The 22,056-nt window shown below is 36.5% G+C and overlaps 1 protein-coding gene across 19 annotated transcripts in view; it reads left to right on the top strand.

Moving 5' to 3' along the window:
- KLHL13 (kelch like family member 13) overlaps positions 1 to 22,056 on the top strand; it is a 389,271-nt gene that overhangs the window by 325,341 nt on the left and 41,874 nt on the right. Inside the window, exons 1-2 of one of the 19 annotated variants that reach the window (XM_059911121.1) lie at positions 4,396 to 4,466; positions 4,974 to 5,018. The exons of 16 other annotated variants lie outside the window; for them this stretch is intronic. In XM_059911121.1, the coding sequence (XP_059767104.1) occupies positions 4,420 to 4,466; positions 4,974 to 5,018 (92 nt within the window). In that variant the 5' untranslated portion in view covers positions 4,396 to 4,419. Of the gene's footprint in view, positions 1 to 4,395; positions 4,467 to 4,973; positions 5,019 to 5,373; positions 5,637 to 22,056 lie in introns of those variants that run through there. 2 more of the 19 variants (XM_059911120.1, XM_059911119.1) reach the window with 2 other exon arrangements.

Genomic DNA, 22,056 nt, shown 5'->3' with positions numbered 1-22,056 from the left:
GAAGAGTATTTCCCTTCACATTACTTATGCCACCATGGCCTGAGGAATTCTCTGTGCATATACACACACATGTGCGTATGTGCCTGCACAAGTGTGTTTTTCTACTTGTTTGTATTGTGAAGGAGATAGGTCCTACAGTAATCCAAGGCATAGTCATGGTTACAATAATCTATGTAAATTCTTTGTGGGACTGTAAGAGTCTACACAGTTCCGTTAAGGAAATTGATTTGTGAGAAGGTGCTTATAAAAGATGAAATAATGACTTTCCAAAACAGCTGTCTTTGAGGAATGTCTAGGATTTTCCATTTTGATCTTAGCAAGGCTACATATCAGAGTATCTAGTAAGAAATTTTTAATGTATTTGATATTCAATTTCCTAAAACAAATAAAAAGGAGACACACACACACCTAAGTATATATAGCCATTCGCGTGAACAGTTCTATTTCCTGTAATGAGGAGCCCTGAATGTATTAAGAATTGTGCTCTGTTGTCTAGAAGTTAACTTTTTGTATGCTTTAAAGGGTTTAAGAGTCCTACTTGGTTGCCATCCAAGTACTTTTACTGATTGGTAGAATATAAACAGAGCACACGATTTGGCATGATCTACAGTCTTGTCTGAGCAACAGGAATAACATGGATCTCCCAGATTAGTCTGAAGGGACATTGTCAGGACTCCAGAAGATTACACAGTGCCTGCTCATACAAACGATGGTTAATGCTATTATTCTTCAGTTGTACTTACCACGGGATTAACCAAAACTTGCAAGAAAAAGGTAGGTTAGTTCTTAGGGAATGTTGGGAAAATATGGAGAAAGAGGTCAGATATGTGACATATTAGTCAATTCATTTCACGAGTTGGTGGTACCGGAGACAAACTGTAGCAGTCAGTAAGCAAATTAAACTTTCACATAAAGTTATTTAGAAACATTTACATTGAGAAAAAAATTAGACTCTTGGCTGTATATTTCACTTTTCTCTCATACTGTGACTGGCTTAATTTTTACTCACCGTTTTCTCCCTGATCATTCTTAAACACCTTCTGGAATTAAGATTTTGGAAATGGTCTTTCTACACACGTTTGTATTTTTGGTGTTTCTTTCCCATGTCTGTCTTTGAGTGTACATATAATTGGAGGAATAAATAACTCTTTGTAGTTCTTGTTTCTTTTGAATACATTGAGACATTTGTAGAATGTGGTTCACTTCATATGGAAACAAACATCTTCTGGAACCGTCTCATTGAGAAGAAAGGACAGTAGGGATTCTAGAGCGGGAGTCCTAGACTAGGAGATGGAATTTGGTTTCTAGTTCCAGTTCTGCTACTAGCTAGTAGTGTGACAAGTTAACTTCTCTGGGCTTCAGTTTTTTCATCTATACAATGAGGGTGCTGAGCAAGATGATTTGTAAAAGTTCTACAAATCTTCTCTTTCTACTTTGGGAACCAGGGAATTCTGTGTTGTAAGATTTGGCCAAGAATGACTCCTTTTGTGGCCTTGGCCAAGTCCCAACATTGTTCTTTATTACATCTCTGAAATACGCATTCACAGGTATTTTTAAGTGATTAATGTTCATACAATGTTTTGAAGAGCTTTTGTGCATGTTGTCTTTCTATCCCATTTTATGCAGTTGTCCATAATAGAAACCAAGTGTTCTGTAAATGAAATCAGTGTTTCCTGTGATGTGAACAAGGGCTTTTGACATTTCCCAGTCTAAATATTTTTTTAATTAATTAATTAATTAATTAGCTTATTTTTGGCTGTGTTGGGTCTTCATTGCTGCACGCGGGCTTTCTCTAGTTGTGGCGAGCAGGGGCTACTACTCTTGGTTGCAGTGTGCAGGCTTCTCATTGCGGCGGCTTCTCTTGTTGTGGAGCATGGGCTCTAGGCGTGCCGGCTTCAGTAGTTGCAGCACGCGGGCTCAGTAGTTGTGACTCACGGGCTCTAGAGCGCAGGCTCAGTAGTTTTGGTGCACGGGCTTAGTTGCTCCACGACATGTGGGATCTTCCCGGACCAGGGATCGAACCCTTGTCCCCTGCATTGGCAGGCGGATTCTTAACCACTGCGCCACCAGGGAGGTCCCCCCCCGTCTAAATATTAAAGTAGTGGGACCACTGAGCTTGCATAAAATTATATTTAAAATATATATTTAATCATTTTCTTCCTTTCACTCTGTAGGTGAAAACATTTTTAGTTCTGGAATGTAATGGTAATTACACTCCATAGTTGCTACTAGAGTCGCCGTCAGGGTAGTAAAATCTGATTAATTTGGACTCTGCTAATTTGTAATTGGGGTGATTTTACCTGGCTGAAGTTTATTTCTAAACGACGTATGAGGAATGGTGTTGTTAAGCAATTTAATAGTGTAAAGTATATTTCATGGACTATATTTCTAGTTAAGGGAATTATTTTTAAAGCCTTTGGCATATTGGTTGTTTGCTCATGAGAGAGAATTACAAATGACTTCTAGCAATTTGTTAAAACAAAAGAACTGAATATAAATAAATGCTCATCATCAGATATAATGCTTTTAGGGTTTTGGGGTCTTTAAGAGTGTTTAGGATGGGTGGAAGAAAGCAGTCTTTCTTTTCACTTTGAACAAATATTACAACCGTTGGAGTGCTACAAAAACAGGTTCTGAACATTAAGTCTAAGAGATGATTTGATGGTATTGGTTGATTTCTTTGGAGCCAAATGAGATTAGACCAAGAATATGTTGGTTTTTTGAATCAGTTGATTGTTCGTAGCAGAATAATAACTTGAGAACCTTTGCAATAAAGTGATCTTCGCCTGTTTTGGGAGGTTACCCTCTTGGAAATTTGGAAAACTCTACATTCACCCTATTTCCCCCTCATAAATATTGAATAGTCTTCACAGATAAAGACTCAAAACACTTAACTACCTTGGTTTTACATAGGTTTGGGGGTCTTTGTTCTCAGAAGGAGAAGTTACATTTGCAATTACTACTTTGTAATATTTTCATAAGCTGGAAAGTGATTGAAGTTCCTCTCTAAAATCTAAAATTGCTCCATTTAGCTAATTTGTAGCTGTTTTATGTTTTATATTTTTAAATGTTTGAGAATGCTTCAGGGCTTTGGAATGAGACATTCCAAACTTGCTTGATGAGTATGTGTGTGTGTGTGTGTGTGTGTGTGCGCGCGCGTGTGTATTGTGTGTGTTTTCCTTCTTGGAGTCTCCAACAAGTTACCACTGCCAATTGTACCTAGGACCTTTTTGCTCCTTAACTATTAAGATTATTATACAAATCCTTCTAATGTAAAATATTGACTACAGTTTATTTGTATTAGTGGCACTTTTTTAAAACTTCTAAAATGTATTTTGGCCACTAAGATATTGATAAATATTCCTTTCTCTGATTCCTTTGAAGATTTCTGTGAGACGGTTTTTGGCGGGGGTACTGAAAAGAGTTGGAAATATCATTTAACCCTGTAGTTGCTTGACTGAGTTTTTGTGCAGTGTTTGTGTCTGATAGATTGAATAAAAATTATTTGTGAGGTAGTGATGGCTGAGACCTATTTAGTATTTAATAAAGTTTATGCATTACTGGTCAGTGTTTCAAAATAAGCTTTCTCTCCTTAGGTATGTATGCGTGAATGTATATACTGCGTATACATGTATGTTGGATTTCATAGGAAAATACATTGTTGAATATTGATGTGTTCTTGAAGGTACTTGTGATTACCTTAGGTGATTTCACGCTGTATTCTGGTATATGAAATTACGTATTTTGCAATTTTTGAAAGCAGTGTCTTTCTTACAGAAATAATTATCTGTGCTTTTTGAATACAAATGAGAAAGGCTCTTCGGGACTAAATCTCAATCTTTCAAAAACTGGGAATCGTTTGGAAAGAGCATATGAAAGCCAGCTACTTAAGTTGGAAGCACAAGCTTATTGTTTGAATATAAACTTGAAAGTAAATATGAGCTTTTCATCACTGCGATGAGTTTTTTAAAAGGTAGCGGCTTTCATGTCAATGGCAGTCCTCCTTTATTAAGCTTGCATTTGATGAAGATGGGTAATTCGGTTTTTAGGTAGAAGGTGGAAGGACACATTGAGGGTAGATATTTAGTGATGGCGACTTGCCTACATCAGAAATAAAATTCTTCAACCTGAAAATAAAGAGTTCAGCATAATACCGGTTTATCCTATTTTCACTTCTTTGAATTGTGTAGAAAGTGTGTGAGTTTGGTGCTTTAAACAGAAACTTGAAACACCCAGTCGCGTTCTGGGCATTTACAACGCTATTTTCTGGCAGTATTTTAAAACAATACAGATGAAGCCTCTATTTGCCGTTACTTTCATGAAATACGTCAACCTGCCTTTGACGGCAGCTTGAATTTTTGAACCTCCTTGTCAGTCACTAACCCCTAGAGGTTACCGGACCCGCCGCTGAGCTCTGGAATGGTCCCTGCTGGACACCTGCTTGGTGTCTCTCCTCTAGGCAATTTGTGAGCTGTTTGGGGGCGGGGGAGGCGTGAAGGAGGGTGAAGGGGAGGGAAAGGGGGAGAGAAGAAGGGGAGGGCAGCACTGAATTAGATTGTTGATAGCGTCCCTCCGAGGACTGCTATTAAGAGCACGCTATTCTGTACTTCTCTGCTGCAGAAGACAGAGTGATATTCGTGTTAGCACACAGCATGTTGTAAATGTATGAGATTTTTGCTCATCCTGGCTTGGAAATAAGAATAGGGAAAAGAGAGCAACTTGAATCAGAAGCTACTAGAAGAGCGTGCAGAGTTCTGCAGCAGTTTATATTTGTTCTTACATTTTGCCTTCTTCTAACTGGAAAACAGAGAGACTGGCATTTTTTTAAACGGGCGCTTCCCATAATGGCATTCTTGTATTGTGTGGCCAGAGCTTGCACAGGAGGAAAGCAGGCTGCCGAATTTAGTCACTGATCTCTATTAGCTGTGGCCTAAGGCTATGCTGAGGTTTATATCCCATTTGTATTGTTGCAGCTCAAAAGAAGAATGTTCAGAGGATGACAAGTGTATTCTGAGTAGGTATGTTGTTTCATTTTCATATGAAACCCGTCTATTTTTTTTTTCCTGCTACTATTGGTCAGAAATCAGGTTAATAGGTGCAGAATATAGTGCAGTGCTGCAGTATCCCTGTTAAGGTAGAACAATGGTAATGCAAGCTTAAAATAATACCAAAAAAAAAAAAAAAACAACCACCCCAAACCCTAGCCGCTTTTATCAAATAAAGCTGCATTGTGTGGTATGCACAGTGCAGTCTTTTCAAAAAAATATACTGCAGTCAACGCTTTCCTAACGAGGTGGCACTATTGTTGAGTTCGAACGATAGAATCATCATTTGCTTTAGGGGACAGGAGGATTTAAAGGAGGTACCTTGCAGCCCTGTTTTACAGATTGGAAGCATCGGTTTAAGGGCACTGGCAGAATCGTTTGCTTGTTCTCCGCGGCAGCCACTGCTGTGTCAGTACAGTGTGGAATGGAAGTCCTAGTTGGTAGTCTGTTATGGAAACGCTGTTTACTGTTATTGTAGTACCGTGGTGACAACATGCCATTGAAATGGAAAACGAGCTCTCCTGCTATCTGGAAATTCCCAGTTCCTGTGCTTAAAACATCCAGGTCAACTCCACTTTCTCCAGCATACATGTAAGTGAGAGAAAATAGGATATTAAAGTGGGATTTCATTCATGAATCAGCCTTGTGGCAAAAGGGGGTAAAAATCCCAAACAGCAACATCCAAAACCCCACAAGATTAAAAACCTCAAGCTTGCTTACATTTAAATATATTGGCATGCCCACATTTTACCATTGTTTTCTTTTTCTAGGAGTTTATGTTTCTTTTCATTTCAAGTGCCTAATGATAATGTAATTACTAAGATGAAAGTCTAAAGGTATATCTAAGGAATTGCATAAGGATAAACTTTTACATTGGTTGGATGTTTTGAATCTTTGTGTATCTGAAATACTTAAGATGACTTATTTTGTGTAATGGCACAAAAACTGCTGATGAGTGATGTTGATGTGTTGAATATGGAAATGCTTTCTATAATTTTTTGATGAATTTGAAACATTCGGAGTTAACACATTGATCAGAAAATGAGTCTTTTAATCAGGACTTTTATACTTGAGTTGTGTATGAACATTAATAAGTTTGATATTATATCTTTCTCAGTTTTATAATTCGAGTTCTGAAGTATAAGTTCGAATTTGTGCAAATTATAGTTCTATGAGTAGTTATTTATATACATGGAGTTGAAAAGTGTATTATACAAATATCTATTTTAGAAATTTATTTTAAGTAAATATGTACTGAAATATATTGGGACATCTTTCTAGAATATTTGAAAATCTTATTTTTTAAATTTGCGAAGTATTGCTTTAAAAACAAAATCTGGGAGGTATAATAAAATATTCTTTTAAAGTATTGTCTGTGATCTTTTTTTAGTAGAGGAAGGAGTGAGGGAAAGCTGGACTTTTTTTTTTTTTTATTAAATAATTGTACGAGAAAAGCTTTTGAGTGAAAGTCTGTCTTAACTGTAAGTAAGTGTTCCCTTTAAAATATTTTTCAGTAGGACAGATGTGGAAAATTCTTCCCGCTTTAGGTTCATTGTGTGTTTAGAAATCTGGTGAGTTGCCATTTTATTACTTAGTTTTGGTTTTATATGAGGTTCAGATGCACAGTGGTATCTATCTGGTTCTTTGAAAGGCTTTCAGCTGCTGAGGAAGTGTGCTTGTGCTCTCAATCCAAAAGAAGCAATTCCCGGGAAAGCGAGGAAAAATGAGGACATTTCAGAGTTGAATCCTGTCATCATTTCATTTTCAGATTATTTTTTCTATTCCTTCTTAGAGATGCTTCAGGTTATTTTATCTGGGTGTTAAACTCTGTTTCCTATAAAGTTAAAAATTTAAGTTATATTTGTAAAAGAAAAAAATCAGCTCTGTTTGTTTCTCAAAAGCTGCATTTGTCAAAAGTGCAAATTAATGGAGGTGACAAGTTAATGGAGCTCCTTCAAATAATTAGAGAAAATGAGATGTGCCTGCTGACTTTATATATCTCAGCTGGTGAGAAATGACCAAAGATTTACCAAAAGCAACTTCATCATCAAAATAAAACATACACACCCCAAACTAAAACCAATAGGTTACAATTAATAATGGTTACTAATGATTCTGGTATTCCTACTGCATTTTACTGTCCAAAAGATCCAATTTGCAGCCCCTGTTGCAGCTGATTTGCTACTTTTTAGAGATGATCAAAAAATACTTACATTATTTTAATCCATACTAGCCACAAGCTCAGATACAGCTTAATACAACATCTTTAATGAACCACTTTCTTTCTTTTAAGTCCTCACCTCTTTGACCTGGTGACATGAGTGAATTGATTTAGATGAGAGAAGCCAGAAAATATCATAGATCTTGCACGTTGGCACTGAGTGTTGGTAGTACACATATGTAGAATGGAAAAGTCTATTTGAGGAGCTAGTGTTAGTCTGGACTATTTTGACATTGTGACGGTCTGTACTGTTAAATTGGCCTTAACTTATTTTTTTAATAAATAAGTTAATATGAGGTTTAAAATATTATGTAAATATACACAGAGGATATATGTTAAATATAGGAAAAGAAGACTAGCTTGGGGAGTTTAAATCAACTTTTAAATAAATTGTTTCGTTTTTGACTGCTTTAGAGTTCATTGCCTTGCTGGGCCAGAAATAAAAATACCACGTTTAACATGTTGTTCTCATCAGTGCTTCCTTATATTCCATAGCACTTCTACACACAGATGATATTTAAGTTGAGCATATTTTTCACTGAAAAATTGTAAAGAGTAAGTTAGAATCCTGGGTCAAGTAACATCATGTTTGCTCTCATGGCCGGTTGGGTTGGCAAACATAGATTAGATGGCTACTTGTGTCTTTTGGGTCTAAAGTCTTTGCATTGAAATGGAGCAGTTAAATTCTGACTCTTTGATAGATTGTGATATTTTAGAATTTACCTGTAAAATTATGTATAAACATTAAAAATACTATCTTGAATATAGAATTCTTCCCAGTTAATATAAGCATCTTTTGGTATATTTGCTTGTATTGGTTTGTAATGTTTTGTCGTTATTTACTGTGATTTGTCGAATACATGTTACATGATTTTCATTGATGACTTGGGTGCTTTTTCAAAGACTGAAATTTCAATATAAAATATTTTTGCTTGTAGTAAAAATGTGTTGTAGTAATGGAGCAAATATGGAGAAATATAAAGGTTCCTTATGGTTTCTTTCTAAACTCACTGTAGGTGCTGCTGGCTAGAACTCTTCCATTGATGCTGGTGATAGGGCACTGCTGCTATCCACTAGTGAAAGCTAGAATAGAGAATGTTTTACTTACTGCAAACATTGAACAGAAAAGCTTTTTTTCCTTGTGAATTTAAAGTCCAAGTTGGCTTGCTTTCTGCTTGTTTAGAACTTGAACGTGAGTTAAAACCTTTCCATATTTTCAAGACTTATTGATGATAAAGACAATATTTATGGTAATATTAAGGAAAATAGTTTCTTATATAGCATAAAGTGCTTTTCAAATTGTGTTAAAATATGATTTGGGAAGAGTGGAGTATCATAAAGACAAAAGATTTGGGAAAGTAATCCTTTGGCCTCCAGATAGCTTGATTACCAAATATTATTTAGTCTTTATTAGGTAGAGTCTCCCTTCAGCTTCAGTTTTGAACACTTGCAAGGGTGGTGTGCCATCCATGTGGAATTCTGAAGGGACTGTCTTGATCGAAATCTGAGTGATGTGTTTGTGTTACACTCTGTTCAGCAGAAGGTTGAAGTTCAACCTTAGCCTGAAGGAGTATCTCCTGGTCAGTGTAAGCTGAATTAGTAGACTCTGCTCCTGACAGGTGTGAACCATGTAAATTAACCTGTCAATTTGCCTAAATTAATAAAGCTGAAAGGGCAGTCACTTCTAAGTGGTTTTCTGGTGTTTTGGTATTCATTGTTTTCAAGCAGCAAGTGATTCCTTCAGGCTGATGTTATAGGGTTAATGTATTGTTAGATTCCAAGGACACACTGAAATAGAACAGAATTAGCATTAGCTATCTTTTTATCTTTTCTTCACAAGCAGTTAAGTCTTGCTAATAATGGTGTGGCCACAAGGAGGAAGACAATGGGTAAGAATGAACCAGCACAATGTAACAGTGAATCATAGCAAGCCAGACAGTGGGTGTAGAATGAGTGTTAGTGAATTAGACTTGTCCTCTCTTAGCCAATACACTTGTATTCAGTTAGCGTCCTGTTTACAACTATTTTGTTTACTGTGTAAAATATATTTTAGAGTAAGTGCCAATAGCACTGACTTTTATAGCAATCATTTTCTATCATTTTATCATTGAGATTCAGTATCTAGATTTCCCTAGAAAAAATGGTGCTTTACTTTATTTAATTGTCAATAATTTATCTAGATTTAGTCATACTATATAAATGTTCCTTGTTTGTGGGTGATTCAAAGGACAGAGAAAATTAAAATATGCACTTTCTAAATTTGACATGTTTTCTATCCCCTAAGATTGTCTTTTTTCTAATTTAGTGAATAAAATACAACCTTGAAAATAAAATAAAACAAAACCTTAGATATCTTTTTCATCTAGCAAAATACTTCCCAAATTGATATTCTCAAATTAGAAAAGAATAGAATTAGTTAGATATTTTCACAATTAGTGTATACATAAACTTTTGTTTCTGTCTACTTAATTTGTTTTTTTACAACATATGCTCAATCTAACAAAATTATGTGGAGAAATAACATAAATAACACAGAGCAATTTAGCGCTCATCTGTAACTTTTGTAGCATGTTCCTTGTGAATTTCCATTGTCTGAACTTGCAGAAGGGCTAGCTTAACACTTATTAATGGAAAATCATAGAGATAAAAGTGACCTTAGATGTCATTTAGAGAATCCAGATCCCCTTTAAAGCAGGAATCCTTCCTGTGACAACTGTGAAAGATGCTGATGCACGTTCTCCTTGATCACTGTCAGTGACAAAGAGCTCACTACCTCCCCAAGCCAGCACCTTTCATTCGTGGACAGCTCTTCCATGCATGGAGCAAAATCAATTCCTCTTATCTTTCATCTCCTATTTCTAGTGTGGCCTTCTGGAGCTATGGAGAAAAATATTATTTTCTCCATAACGTACAAGCCTGGAAATCTTCTTTCTTTAACCATTACTCATGTGACATGTTTTCCAGACTCTTCACTCTGCTGGTTGTCCCTCACCCTGATAGTTTTTTTGTGTTAAACTTTATACAAGATACTACATCTGAATGAGATGCTCCCCACACGGTCCGACTAGAAGAGACCTCTCTCCTTTCATACAGGCGTTTTGCTTATCTTAAAGAGCCTGCGATTATATTATTTTTTAATCATAGCATTCACCCTGAACCACAGTGACTCAGAGTTTACAAACTTCTTTTCGGAGGTTTATGACTAGATTGCTTGTTCCTCCTAGTCAGCGTTTATTCTCTTGGCTACTTCAGATCTTCGAGTCTGAGGAAGTCTGGCATGTGCAAATGAAATTAAAATTTTGTTTTAAAGCCTATTGTATGTGTCTTTAAAAAGATCTCTTAAAACCATTTAATGTATCTGAGGAATACTGCACACAAGAAACTTACAAGACAGAAAGCTAGTAGTTCGGATGCTTTCAGCAATTTCCAAGAATTTTACTCGTCGAAAATTTATCTAGATTCATTGTTTTTTATGCCTAAATGAGTGTTACTTCCAAGTACCCCTCAAAACATTTCCCCAGAGGGAAGAGAGACGGAAATGCGAATCTTTCACCATCATGCGAAGTCTGGAGTTACTAAGAACTCTAAGGATTCCAGACATTCTGCTTGAAATTTAGAATATTTAGATGAGACCTAAATAGGGCCAAGTTAGGGGGAGGGAAAAGAAAGAAGGAAGAGATAGGCAAGTATTTGTATTAATGACTGTATTACTTGTAAAGAGTCAAAAAATATAAGCACTGTGCATGCTGATATTTTAAATTGAAATAGCAGCCACAGTGTATTGCTTTATCTCCTCAAGGCCAAGAAAGAGGTGGTATAAACGTGAGATTCTTGGGGAATCAGTACATAAAGAAGTTACTGAGCAATCCACTTTTGAAAGAGCTCAGTTCTTTTTCAATCACCTTGTATATTGAGTTTATAATATTCAGAAGTTACTGCCTGTTATGCGCCAGGCATAACTCTGCTGGGTATTATGGATATAGTCCTTGCAGTTATTCAAAATGACTAGTCTTTATCTTCTATCTTTATTTATAAACAATTAAATTGCTTGATTTATTTTGCTCCTGTGAAAATTCTAAACCAAGACAACCAGTTTACATAACACTCTTGTTTACCGTGCTTGCATTATTGATAATGGATTTAATGGCAATAAAAATACTACAGAGGAGAAATGTATCTGGGCTAACTGAGGAGATGTGAATTGGATATAGATACCAGATTTTAAAGTGCATATTCCTATTGTGGTGATCATTTCACAATATATACAAATATCAAATCATTATGTTGTACACCTGAAACTAATACAATGTATGTCAGTTAGACCCCAATATTTAAACAAAGAAAACAAGAGAAAGTACATATTCCATAAGATGGAAAATGATGCAATTTACATTTAAACTTGATAGTCACTTTTTTAAACAAGAAAAATGGAGTGCCATTCTTTAAGTTGGACAGGGCTTAGGTGCTTTATAGCACACAAGTGTATATATTTTTACCTTACAAGCATCAACAATTTGATCCCAGACTATACGATGTAACCTTAGAGAAAAATAAAGTTATATTATGTTTCCAATTATAGTAAAATATTTTCACTGGCATGACTTACTATGATGAGGGTATATGTTGTTTTTAACCCAATTTTGCAACATTTATGGTATGGTAAGACAGGAGCATGCCCAACTTGTTGGACAGTTCTTCTTATGATATGGTTCAGTGGAGAAATGAAATAACATCTTTCCATAAGAAAAATGTAATTAAAAACAACTTTCAGAACTCTTGAATCTAGCCTATACAACAGATACTGTAAATTTCATGTGAAACATATTTATTTGCAATTTTCAAAAATGTCCTGGTTTAACATAGTTAAATGAAATACAATTTATTGAGTGCTACTATAAAAGTGCCAAGCACTGTGTTAAAACTTCCCCAATTTTGCTGTACGGGGAGACACTGCTTTGGGAAAGATCCCTGGTGTTCTCCTTACTTGTTGCAAGTAGTAATAAATCCTTCCCTCACCGGAAAAAAAAAAAAGTGCCAAGCACTTTGGAAGCTGCCTCCCAAACACTCTATAAGGGTAAGTCTTTTCCCTGTTTTACTCTAAGGGCACAGTGGTTCCGAGAAGTTAATTAACTTGCTCAATGTTACACTTCAAGTAAGAGGTGAAGTGAAAATTCAAACGCAGTTCTGCTTGATTTCAATGATCTTGACTCCTCTAATGCCTTTTTCTTTTTCTAGACTTTTGCTACTTTCATGCCATCTACTAATTAGGAAATATCTCACTAGAATTCGAAGAACAAAGAAGTATGACAGATGAGATAAACTTTTCTGAATTGGGTGGTGGTACAGGGAGAAGTTAGCTTTACTTTGTGGTACTGTCAAGTGGTGAAGTTGCAGGAAAATACTGGGGCAATTATCTTTACTTACTGATATGGTACTGGGATTAACCTCATTGTTTCCTATTTCTTTCGAAGCACTATCCTACCTTTGTTGGCCAACCACCTTTTTTCCCCCCAGTAATTAGCTGCCATTGACTGTAGCAGATGTGCTCTGTTTATCACAGTCCTAGGGTACTAACCAGTCAGTATGTTTAGTACTTTCTTGTGGACGTCATTGTCCCATTGCTTGATTGTGTGCAGGCACTGAGAAAAACCTCCATGTATGAGTTTTCTATTGCTGCCATAACAAATTGCTGCAAACTAATGGCTTAAAACGTCACAAATTTATTATGTTATAGTTTTTTAGGTCAGAAGTCTGGTATGGGTCTCACTGGGCTAAAATCATGGTGTTGGTGGAGCTGTGTTTGCTTCTGAGGCTCTCGGGGAGACTGCGTTTCCTGCTCATTTGGATCATTGACAGAATTCAGTTCTTTGCAGTTGTAGAAGCACCAAGGTCCTTATCTTCTTGCTGGCTGTAAGGCAACAGTTGATCTCAGCTTCTAGAGGCTGCCAGCATTCCTTGGCTTCTGGCTGCCTTTCTCCATCTTCAGCGCCAGCAATGGCAGGAGTCTTTTTCACATCTATCTCTCTCTGACCCACTCTTCTGCCTTTCTCTTCCACCTTTAAGGACTTATGTGATTAGATTGGAAGGTGCAGGGGCTCGATTGAGTTTTTGATTTAAAAGTCTTGAATACTGTATTTTAAAACAATAAAATTTTGAGAATGAAACATTGTGAGAATGATACATTAGAGAGGCAAGCTCATTTGAGTGTTCGTGGGCAACTGGGTTAAACTAGTGCCTTTGCCATCGCTCTGTCCTTCCTCTCTCCCCCTCCTCTCTACCCCTCCTTCTCCCCCCCCCCCACTTTAAAGTCTCTCACTGAAGGTATTTCTACAAATTCTAAAAGACCTTTGCTCATTTACAGCTTGCCCTGTAACATCTTCTATTTTCACTCTGTTTTTCTGGTTTCAAAAATATAGTGCTTTTCACTGATCAGTGAGATCAGAACGTGACATCTTAAAAAGAGCATAAGTATCTTATTCAGGATTCTTGGACTCTGAGAGCTGGGAGGAACCTTAGAAATCATTCTCTGTCATACCATTGTACCTTGCAAGAGAATGTGATATTTAAGTCTGGTCACTTTTCCTCCATCTGTGTACATTCACATTTGATGATTTAACTCAGTCTTAATTTATATTTCCTTTTTATTATTTTATCCCATTTCATCAATTGTATTACAAATTAATGTTAAAGACCAGTTTACTACAAAAACTTCAACTAGATTTCTCTTTATACATGTGATTACACCAGAAATTTTTCTCTTGTCCTACACTGAACTGTGTTCCTAATTAACTCACAGTTCGACCTGGCTTTAGTTTGGGTGGATCTACAAAATATTTTGAAATAGAGTTTTGAAAAGTATATGGATGTTTTAGGTTGTAAGTGGATTATCCAATAGATAATCCCTTAGCATCACTAAATTGAAGTGATTTTCATTCATTATGAGCACTTTCCCTCGAAGGATGTGCATATGTAATCATTTCTGAATGATTCACAGCTAAACAAAAGTTCATGAAACTGGAACCAAAATTTTCGTCTAAAGTAGACCAGTGACCTGGCTCATTAGCATATTTTTCATAAGCATATTGCTGAAGTATATAGATAGATGCAATTAGAGACTTTTCTTTCAAATGATGTGATCCACCATCACACCATCATATGTTTGGCTTTCTTTCATATAATTATAATTGCAGATTATATATATATATATATATATATATTTTTTTTTTTTTTTTAATTTATTTATTTTTGGCTGTGTTGGGTCTTCGTTGCTGCGCGCAGGCTTCTCATTGCAGTGGCTTCTCTTGTTGCGGAGCACAGGCTCTAGGCTCATGGGCTTCGGTAATTGTGGCTCACGGGCTCTAGAGTGCAGGCTCAGTAGTTGTGGCGCACGGGCTTAGTTGCTCCGCGGCATATGGGATCTTCCCGGACCAGGGCTTGAACCCGTGTCCCCTGCATTGGCAGGCGGATTCTTAACCACTGCACCACCAGGGAAGCCCGCAGATTATATTTTTGAATAGTGGATATTATTTGATTGCTGATGCAGCCTTGCAGATAGCCTGATCTGGGATGAATAATCCTTTAAAATAAAATAGCAGTAAGGAAAGTCGATGTTATTTATTTATTTATTTATTTTGGCGCTTATATGCTAAATATGAACTGATACACTTCTGTACCAGGGAGCAAAGTTTGCAATTAGTTTTGTTACTGTGGTTTATATGAATTATGCAACATGGTATTTGTTAGTAGATGATGTTGAGAATTTATTATTATTTTTATATCATTTAGTCCTTTGGAAAGTAATTATTTCTTTCACTGTGATCTCTTTGCAAGCAAGTATCCTGCCTGCTCTTTTTACATATCTTCTAGTGCAGTGGCTGGCACATAGCAGGTGTTCAGATGTTGAGTTGATGAATGAATTTTTTAAAAATTATTTATTTATTTATTTATTTATTTATGGCCACACCGTGCGGCATGTGGGATCTTAGCTCCCTGACCAGGGATCGAACGCAGGCCCCCTGGCGTTGGAAGCATGGAGTCTTAACCACTGGACCACTGGGGAGATCCCTGATGAATGAATTGAGAGAGAGTAGTTTTTAGGTCTGTAGCCTTGTGCAAATTATTTCACTCAAAGTGTGTTGCATTTCTTCATTTCATATATAGAGGAATCTAATAAATTACAGTCTTGTTAGAGAGTAAGTTACAGCTATCTTTCCTATGAAAAGAACTAATCCAAAATCCTGATTCTGTTCCTTGCTTGCCGATAAGTACCATGATGCTGGCACCGACTGAAAGTAATTTTAGTAGAAGCAATTTACCAGTGACCAGAATACTTTTAGTCATGGTTCATCAAATTGTAATTTGATAAAGAAAGTAAGATTATATAATCTCTTTCAAGAGAGCAACTACTCTTAAAGTTAAGAGTTATTTGACTTATTTTCACGTGTCCTTTACCCTGAGGGGAAAACTATTTTAGACAAATTTATGTTTTAAAACTAGTATGGTTGTACTTAAATGATAATGTGTTTTCTGTGTATAGTTTGAAAACAGGAATGGCTGACTAGGATAAAAGGAATTCTGAGTAGGGTTTAGGAAAAATAAAAAAATGATCTACATTTACTTATGTTCTGAATTGTTTTATACTTAAAAAGGCTAAACCTAATTGCAAAGGTTTAGCAGATATTATTATTATTATTATTTTTGGCCTCACTGCGTGGCTTGTGGGATGTTAGTTCCCCGACCAGGGATTGAACCCGGGGCCACGGCAGTGAAAGCGTTGAGTCCTAACCACTGGACCACCAGGGAGTTCCCAGCAGATATTCAATTTAAATTAATTAAGTTTTCCTCCTATCAGAAATATTTTAAATAAATGCTTTTACACATTGCTTGGTTAACAGTAGGACAAAAAGGCATAGCAGTTACTAATGTATGAAAACAACATATTCTAAAGCAAAACAACTGATAGTTTGTGAATAAATTTGGATTTTTATTTATTCTCAAATCATTAAATGTATATTTACTTTGAATTATTTGCCAGAATGTGCAACTAGTTAAGGAGGGCTAGTCCAAGAAGGCTTGAATGCAAGAGTGTAGGATATGGCTTTTGTTCAGCAAGCAGAGAGGAGTGATTGAATACTGCTCTTGGAAAACTGCGCCCGGTCGCCCACCCCACCCCGTCTCCCCCCGCCCCGCCCCCGCCGAAACTATAAATACAATCACAGTATGTGAAGATGCTATACTGTAACAAATATGTAGTTTATGTTACTAACCAAATCCAAGGAAGAGGTAATAGATACCCAAAGTGTGGTAGGGGCAGTGAGAGTGGAGAGGTGGTGAAAGACGCATACTAGAGAGATACTTAGTAGTACTTTGTCAGTTGCCTGGGCATAGGAGATGGGGGAGAACTAGGAGTCTAAGATGACTGAAATATTTTGATGATAACAATTTTCTTTTAGAATCCAGAATATCCTATCTATGTCTCTCTTGAATGCATGACATCTAGATACATTTGAGATTCCTGAACTTTCTTCTGACTGACCAAGCTTCCAGGAATAATCATTAAGAACTATGTAGTCAAATTCATTTCCCTTGAGAGTACCTTTAAATAAGCCAGTTTTCTCCTTAAAGCATGATCTACAAAAAGATTGGATTTGGGACATTTAAAATGACTTATTGCTTCAAGAAATAGCTTGTTGTAGATGGGATGAGTTGAGGGGAATAGCATTTAGACTAGCATTTTCCAACTAGCTGGGCAAACTTTTTTTTTTTTTTTTTAAAGTTTGTAATTATTTATTTATTTATTTATTTATTTTTGGCTGTGTTGGGTCTTCGTTTCTGTGCGAGGGCTTTCTCTAGTTGCGGCGAGCGGGGGCCACTCTTCATCGCGGTGCGCGGGCCTCTCACTGTCGCAGCCTCTCCCGTTGCGGAGCACAGGCTCCAGACGCGCAGCCTCAGTAGTTGTGGCTCACGGGGCTTAGTTGCTCCGCGGCATGTGGGATCTTCCCAGACCAGGGCCCGAACCCGTGTCCCCTGCATTGGCAGGCATATTCTCAACCACTGCGCCACCAGGGAAGCTCCGGGCAAACTTTTGACACCTTGAGCCTCCTCTCCTCATCTTCTTGGTGACTCTTCTCTGCGTCCTTCTCACCTGCACCCTGAGAGTCAGAAATTATAAATTGGGGTATGAAACACTGGTTTAAAGGACAATATGGAAGGAAGGAAGGGAATGCTTCTCTCTTGCTTAATATCCTTCTGTCCTATTTGTCTCAAACAGATCGAGGCAGTACTTCATTACTACTTCACAATTCATAGATCGCTCTGCAAAACACATACACAGTCTGAAAATGCTCCAATTAGCTTCTATTCAAAATTCCCACTTAGATGACTGGGAAATATGAGTCCTGGATGCCTACTGTCATGTTGTTTAAATAATATGGTCTGCCTCTACCCTTTTTGCGTTCCACCCAAGAACACAAACTTTCTTGAAGCCAGAGGCCATAATGTTCCTAAAAAGAAACACCTTTCCCCCAAAGTGGCAAACTCCTCAATGAATTGTAATTTGCATCTACTCCCTCAAAGAAAATAAATAACCAGTCTCCCTTTCAGGAAGTCTTTACCAATTTTATCAAGAATACTTAATATTCGGGGTAAACATAGTAATGGTACATAAATACTTTATGCAAAGGACTCCTTCCTTAGTGTTGCTGTACGATGGACAAAATCTTATAAAAGTATTTTTATAGAGCAATTTTTGTTACTCACATCAGCAGAGCCGTCTGTAGCTAGATGATGATATTGCATTGTGATAGTGAACTGCACATTATAGCGATCTTAGTTAAAATAGTTTTCTAGGACTGTAGTCAAAGTGCAGGCTCCTGATGGCATTTCAGGAGAAAAATCAGAAGTCATTTCTGCCTTTCTACTCTTAGAATATGATGCCTGAATGTGTAGATAGGTGAGCGAGCTGTAAGTGACTGTCAAGATTTCTTTCATTTTCTAACAACCTAAGAACTTAAGGTCAGGAATGGTTTTTTTCTTTATGGTAAGCATTGTACAAGAGGGATAACTTAAAGTCTTAGAGCTAAGTTTTATTTTGAAAAAAACCTTAATGGTGAGGCAAATATGTACAAAATGGAAAATAATTTTAATATGAAAAATTGTACTAAAATTAGACTTTTTGCTTCACCAAGCTCCACGTCTGAAACAAACTTGAGAGAGCTATCCTTAGTGTGACTCTTTGGGTTTAGAGTCTGTCTTTGATTTCTCTTTTTGTATTACCTTCCCCTGTCTTAAAAATATTGGCTGTCATATTAAAACATTGGTGTGATTAAATCATATTAAACATTACATTTAAATGAATGATTTGATACATTCATTGAAATAATTCGAGATGCTGCTAGGTCATTGCAAAATCAAGGGTGAGATTTGTTACATTTATTACAGGCTTTGAAGACAGAATCAGTGGGACTCGTAGAGCTGCCAATTATAATTCTTTTTTTTTTTTTTCTTTCAATTTTTTTTCTTCAATTATAATTCTTAAAACATGGAGTACAATTGGCTATTACGTTTAAGTTGGAAAGTCTTACTCTTTGGTTTTTTTTTATCATGTTTCCTTTTAAAAGAAAAATAAACATTCCCTTAAGACCTGGTCATGAATTACTGACTTTGCGAAGCTGAATATAACTAGGAAATTCAGAAAAGACAGAAAAGGATTGGATTTTTACCACTTGATTAATGATTCCTCCTGTTCCCAAAGAGATTTGTCTCAGTGATTTCTGATTGGTTTTGAGTTTGTGGAATCTGCCTTTATAATAAACTCTAAAATTGGATAACTTGGATGTTTGAATATTTAATAAACTGAAATTTTAGGCAAGTGAAAGCCCAGTTCTTTAGTAATAACACTTTTCCATTGATACGCACTATAGCACCATAGTCAAATTTCAAAGTCGGTGAGCTACAGATAATAGGAATAAAGTGATACCTTGGTTAATATAAGTCCTCTGGGAGCAAAAAGCTCCTTTATAGAAAGGTGGCCTGGGTGTTGGAGCTCCTGTTCCAGTTTCTTCATTTGGGGATAGAAGAAGGAGAAGGCATGCTCCTGACCTCAGGTATAGCTCAGACTTCTCAACGACCAGGCTGGCGCTGGCTGTAGGGGGGCAGGGAACATCCTTTCAGAGGATTATAACTATTTCCTCTGTGCACTGGGAAGGGGACTGTTGACGGTGATGGGAGTCCGTGCTGTTTCCCCCAACCTACACGTCCATATTGCTCTCTCTCTCCCACCACTACCACTTGTGTACTTGCTCACCTTATATGGCTCCTTAAGGCAAGGGAGCTTCGACTTCGACTTAGCTTTTTTTATATAGTAGGTATGGAATCAACATTTAGAATTCATTTTTTTAAAATTGAAGTATAGTTGATTTACAATGTTGTATTAGTTTCAGGTGTACATACAACATAGTGATTCAATATTTTTATAGATTATACTCTTGTATTTCTGCTTCATGTATCTATCTATCTATCATCTATCTATCTATATCTTTCATCCAAATATTATGAGAAATGTAAAGAATGAGAAATAGTATATAAACCAAGCTTCCAAACGGTCGAATTTTCTAGTCTAGATGCATGAGACTTGATGTAGTTTAATTGGTATATGAATTTTAAAAGATGAAGGAAGACTAAAGTTTTGAAATATGGTAGATAGAAGGAGCAAACATTGATCTGAAAGTGTTTCAGGGACAGGATTGAGGTATTCAATGCAAATGCTTTATGGTTTGGATAATTAACTTTCATCCTGTTAGAGTGGACTATCATTTGTCATTCCATTTGTTTAGCCCAATTCCCTCATCTGTGTCATAGTGCTATTTCTGTGATGGCGATGGGTGGCTTTGGAATTCAGAATCTGTTCTTTTAAATGTTGGTATCAGTAATGTCAAGTTCTCCCTGAATCTGATCTGAGTTATATCCTAGGATATGCTCCCTCCTGACCCCAGATGTGTTGGGAGAATGGCATGAGAGATTTTTAGCATTGGTATTGTTGTTATGGAAGTAGTGGTAAAAGTGGGTAATTTTAGACTGAAGTAATTCAACCAACAAATTGCTTCCCTATAACAGAATGTGCCTCTCTGAGATCTTCCTCATGTTTATAAGTTAAACACTGAAACGTTGATTGCTTTATGGCCTCTACTCTGCTATTTTACATTTTTTAGGCTTGGTGTGATGGGAACAATTTGGTCTCTGGAATCAGACTCAGGTTCAAATCATAGTTACCAGATTCATGGTGAGGCCTTAAACTCTCTGAGCTTCAGTTTCCTGTCTTTAAAATGGGATTGTTATGAGGATTAAGTAGCATAGAGAACGTGTCTGGCACACTGCCTAGTACACAGCAGGTGCTGGGTAGATGATCTTATTCCTATGTTAAAACTGACATCAGCTATTTATTAATGTGATTTTATTTTAAATCAGACATTTGCATATAAAGAAGCTTCTTTACTTTGGAAAATCATTTTACAGTCTGACCCTATCACCTTGAAATTTTTTTCTCTTTTGTGGGCTCTGGTATATAGCTGCAGCAGAAAAGAAAGCCTCGGAAAGATTAGCAGCTATTTTATATCATCTATGCTAAAGATTTCCATTAGCAGATTTATTGCAAGTTGACAATAATGTACTTATACTTATGTCATTAAAAAATACAAATAACTAACCAAAGCTTTATCTTTTCTTGACTTCTTTCAGGCAAACACCTTGTTGAGGAGACACGTTCTCCATAGTTTCTTAAATAGCGATTAATTTACACCTTCTTAAGAGAAGTTGCTCCCACGGGGAGATCAGCTCGGTGCTTTGTGACCACCTAGAGGGGTGGGATAGGGAGGGTGGGAGGGAGACGCAAGAGGGAGGGGATATGGGGATGTATGTATCTGTATAGCTGATTCACTTTGTTATACAGCAGAAACTAACACACCATTGTAAAGCAATTATACTCCAATAAAGATGTTAAAAAAAAAAGAGAGAAGTTGCTATGATATTTATGATTTCCTTGTACAATGATACCGTAAATGTCATTTTAGTTGGGACGTATCTTTATTTTTTTATTTTTTTAAATCTTTACTTTTATTTATTTTTAATTTTTTTATTTTTTAAAGCAGTTTATTTATTTATTTATTTTTGGCCCTGCCGTGCGGCTTGTGGGATCTTAGTTCCCCGACCAGGGATTGAACCCAGGACCCCTGCAGTGGAAGCGCAGAGTTCTAACCACTAGATGCCAGGGAATTCCTGGGACATATCTTTAAATATTTTAGGTTTTAAGGTGTTTTTCTTTTAAAGAAAATACCAGGCTTATTTTATATATATTAACTTACTTCATGAATTGGAAATTTTCCTTCTTATTTTTAAAAACACTTCCTTTTTATTCTTAATGGAAATTGAGAGAATGTGTATATGTGTGTGTGTGTGTGTGTGTATCATTCAGTTTTTGATGGGAGGGGTGAAGGAGAGTTGATTCTAAATTTTGTGTGGTAGGAAGATTATTAATATCTTTAGAATTCAATGCAGAATGCATACTTTGAATCTATAGAAAAATCAATGGGAAATGACTAATACCATCTTAAGTTTTTAATTTATTTCTCATGGGGGAAGGAAATACCTTGACGGATTTAGCACTCAAATTCAAATGAATGTGAGAACAGGTGGCTGAATTTTTCCCCCACCTGCCAATGCAACTTTATAGCAAGAAATGTTTCATTTAGCAAATGCTGCGGCTAGCAGACACTTCTCTGTTTCAGAGCAGAAAAA

The sequence above is a fragment of the Balaenoptera ricei genome, chromosome X (assembly GCF_028023285.1).
Source record: "Balaenoptera ricei isolate mBalRic1 chromosome X, mBalRic1.hap2, whole genome shotgun sequence".
Lineage (NCBI taxonomy): Eukaryota > Metazoa > Chordata > Mammalia > Artiodactyla > Balaenopteridae > Balaenoptera > Balaenoptera ricei.
Note: the sequence above shows the minus strand (reverse complement) of the source record. Positions and strands in the feature narration are given on the sequence as shown.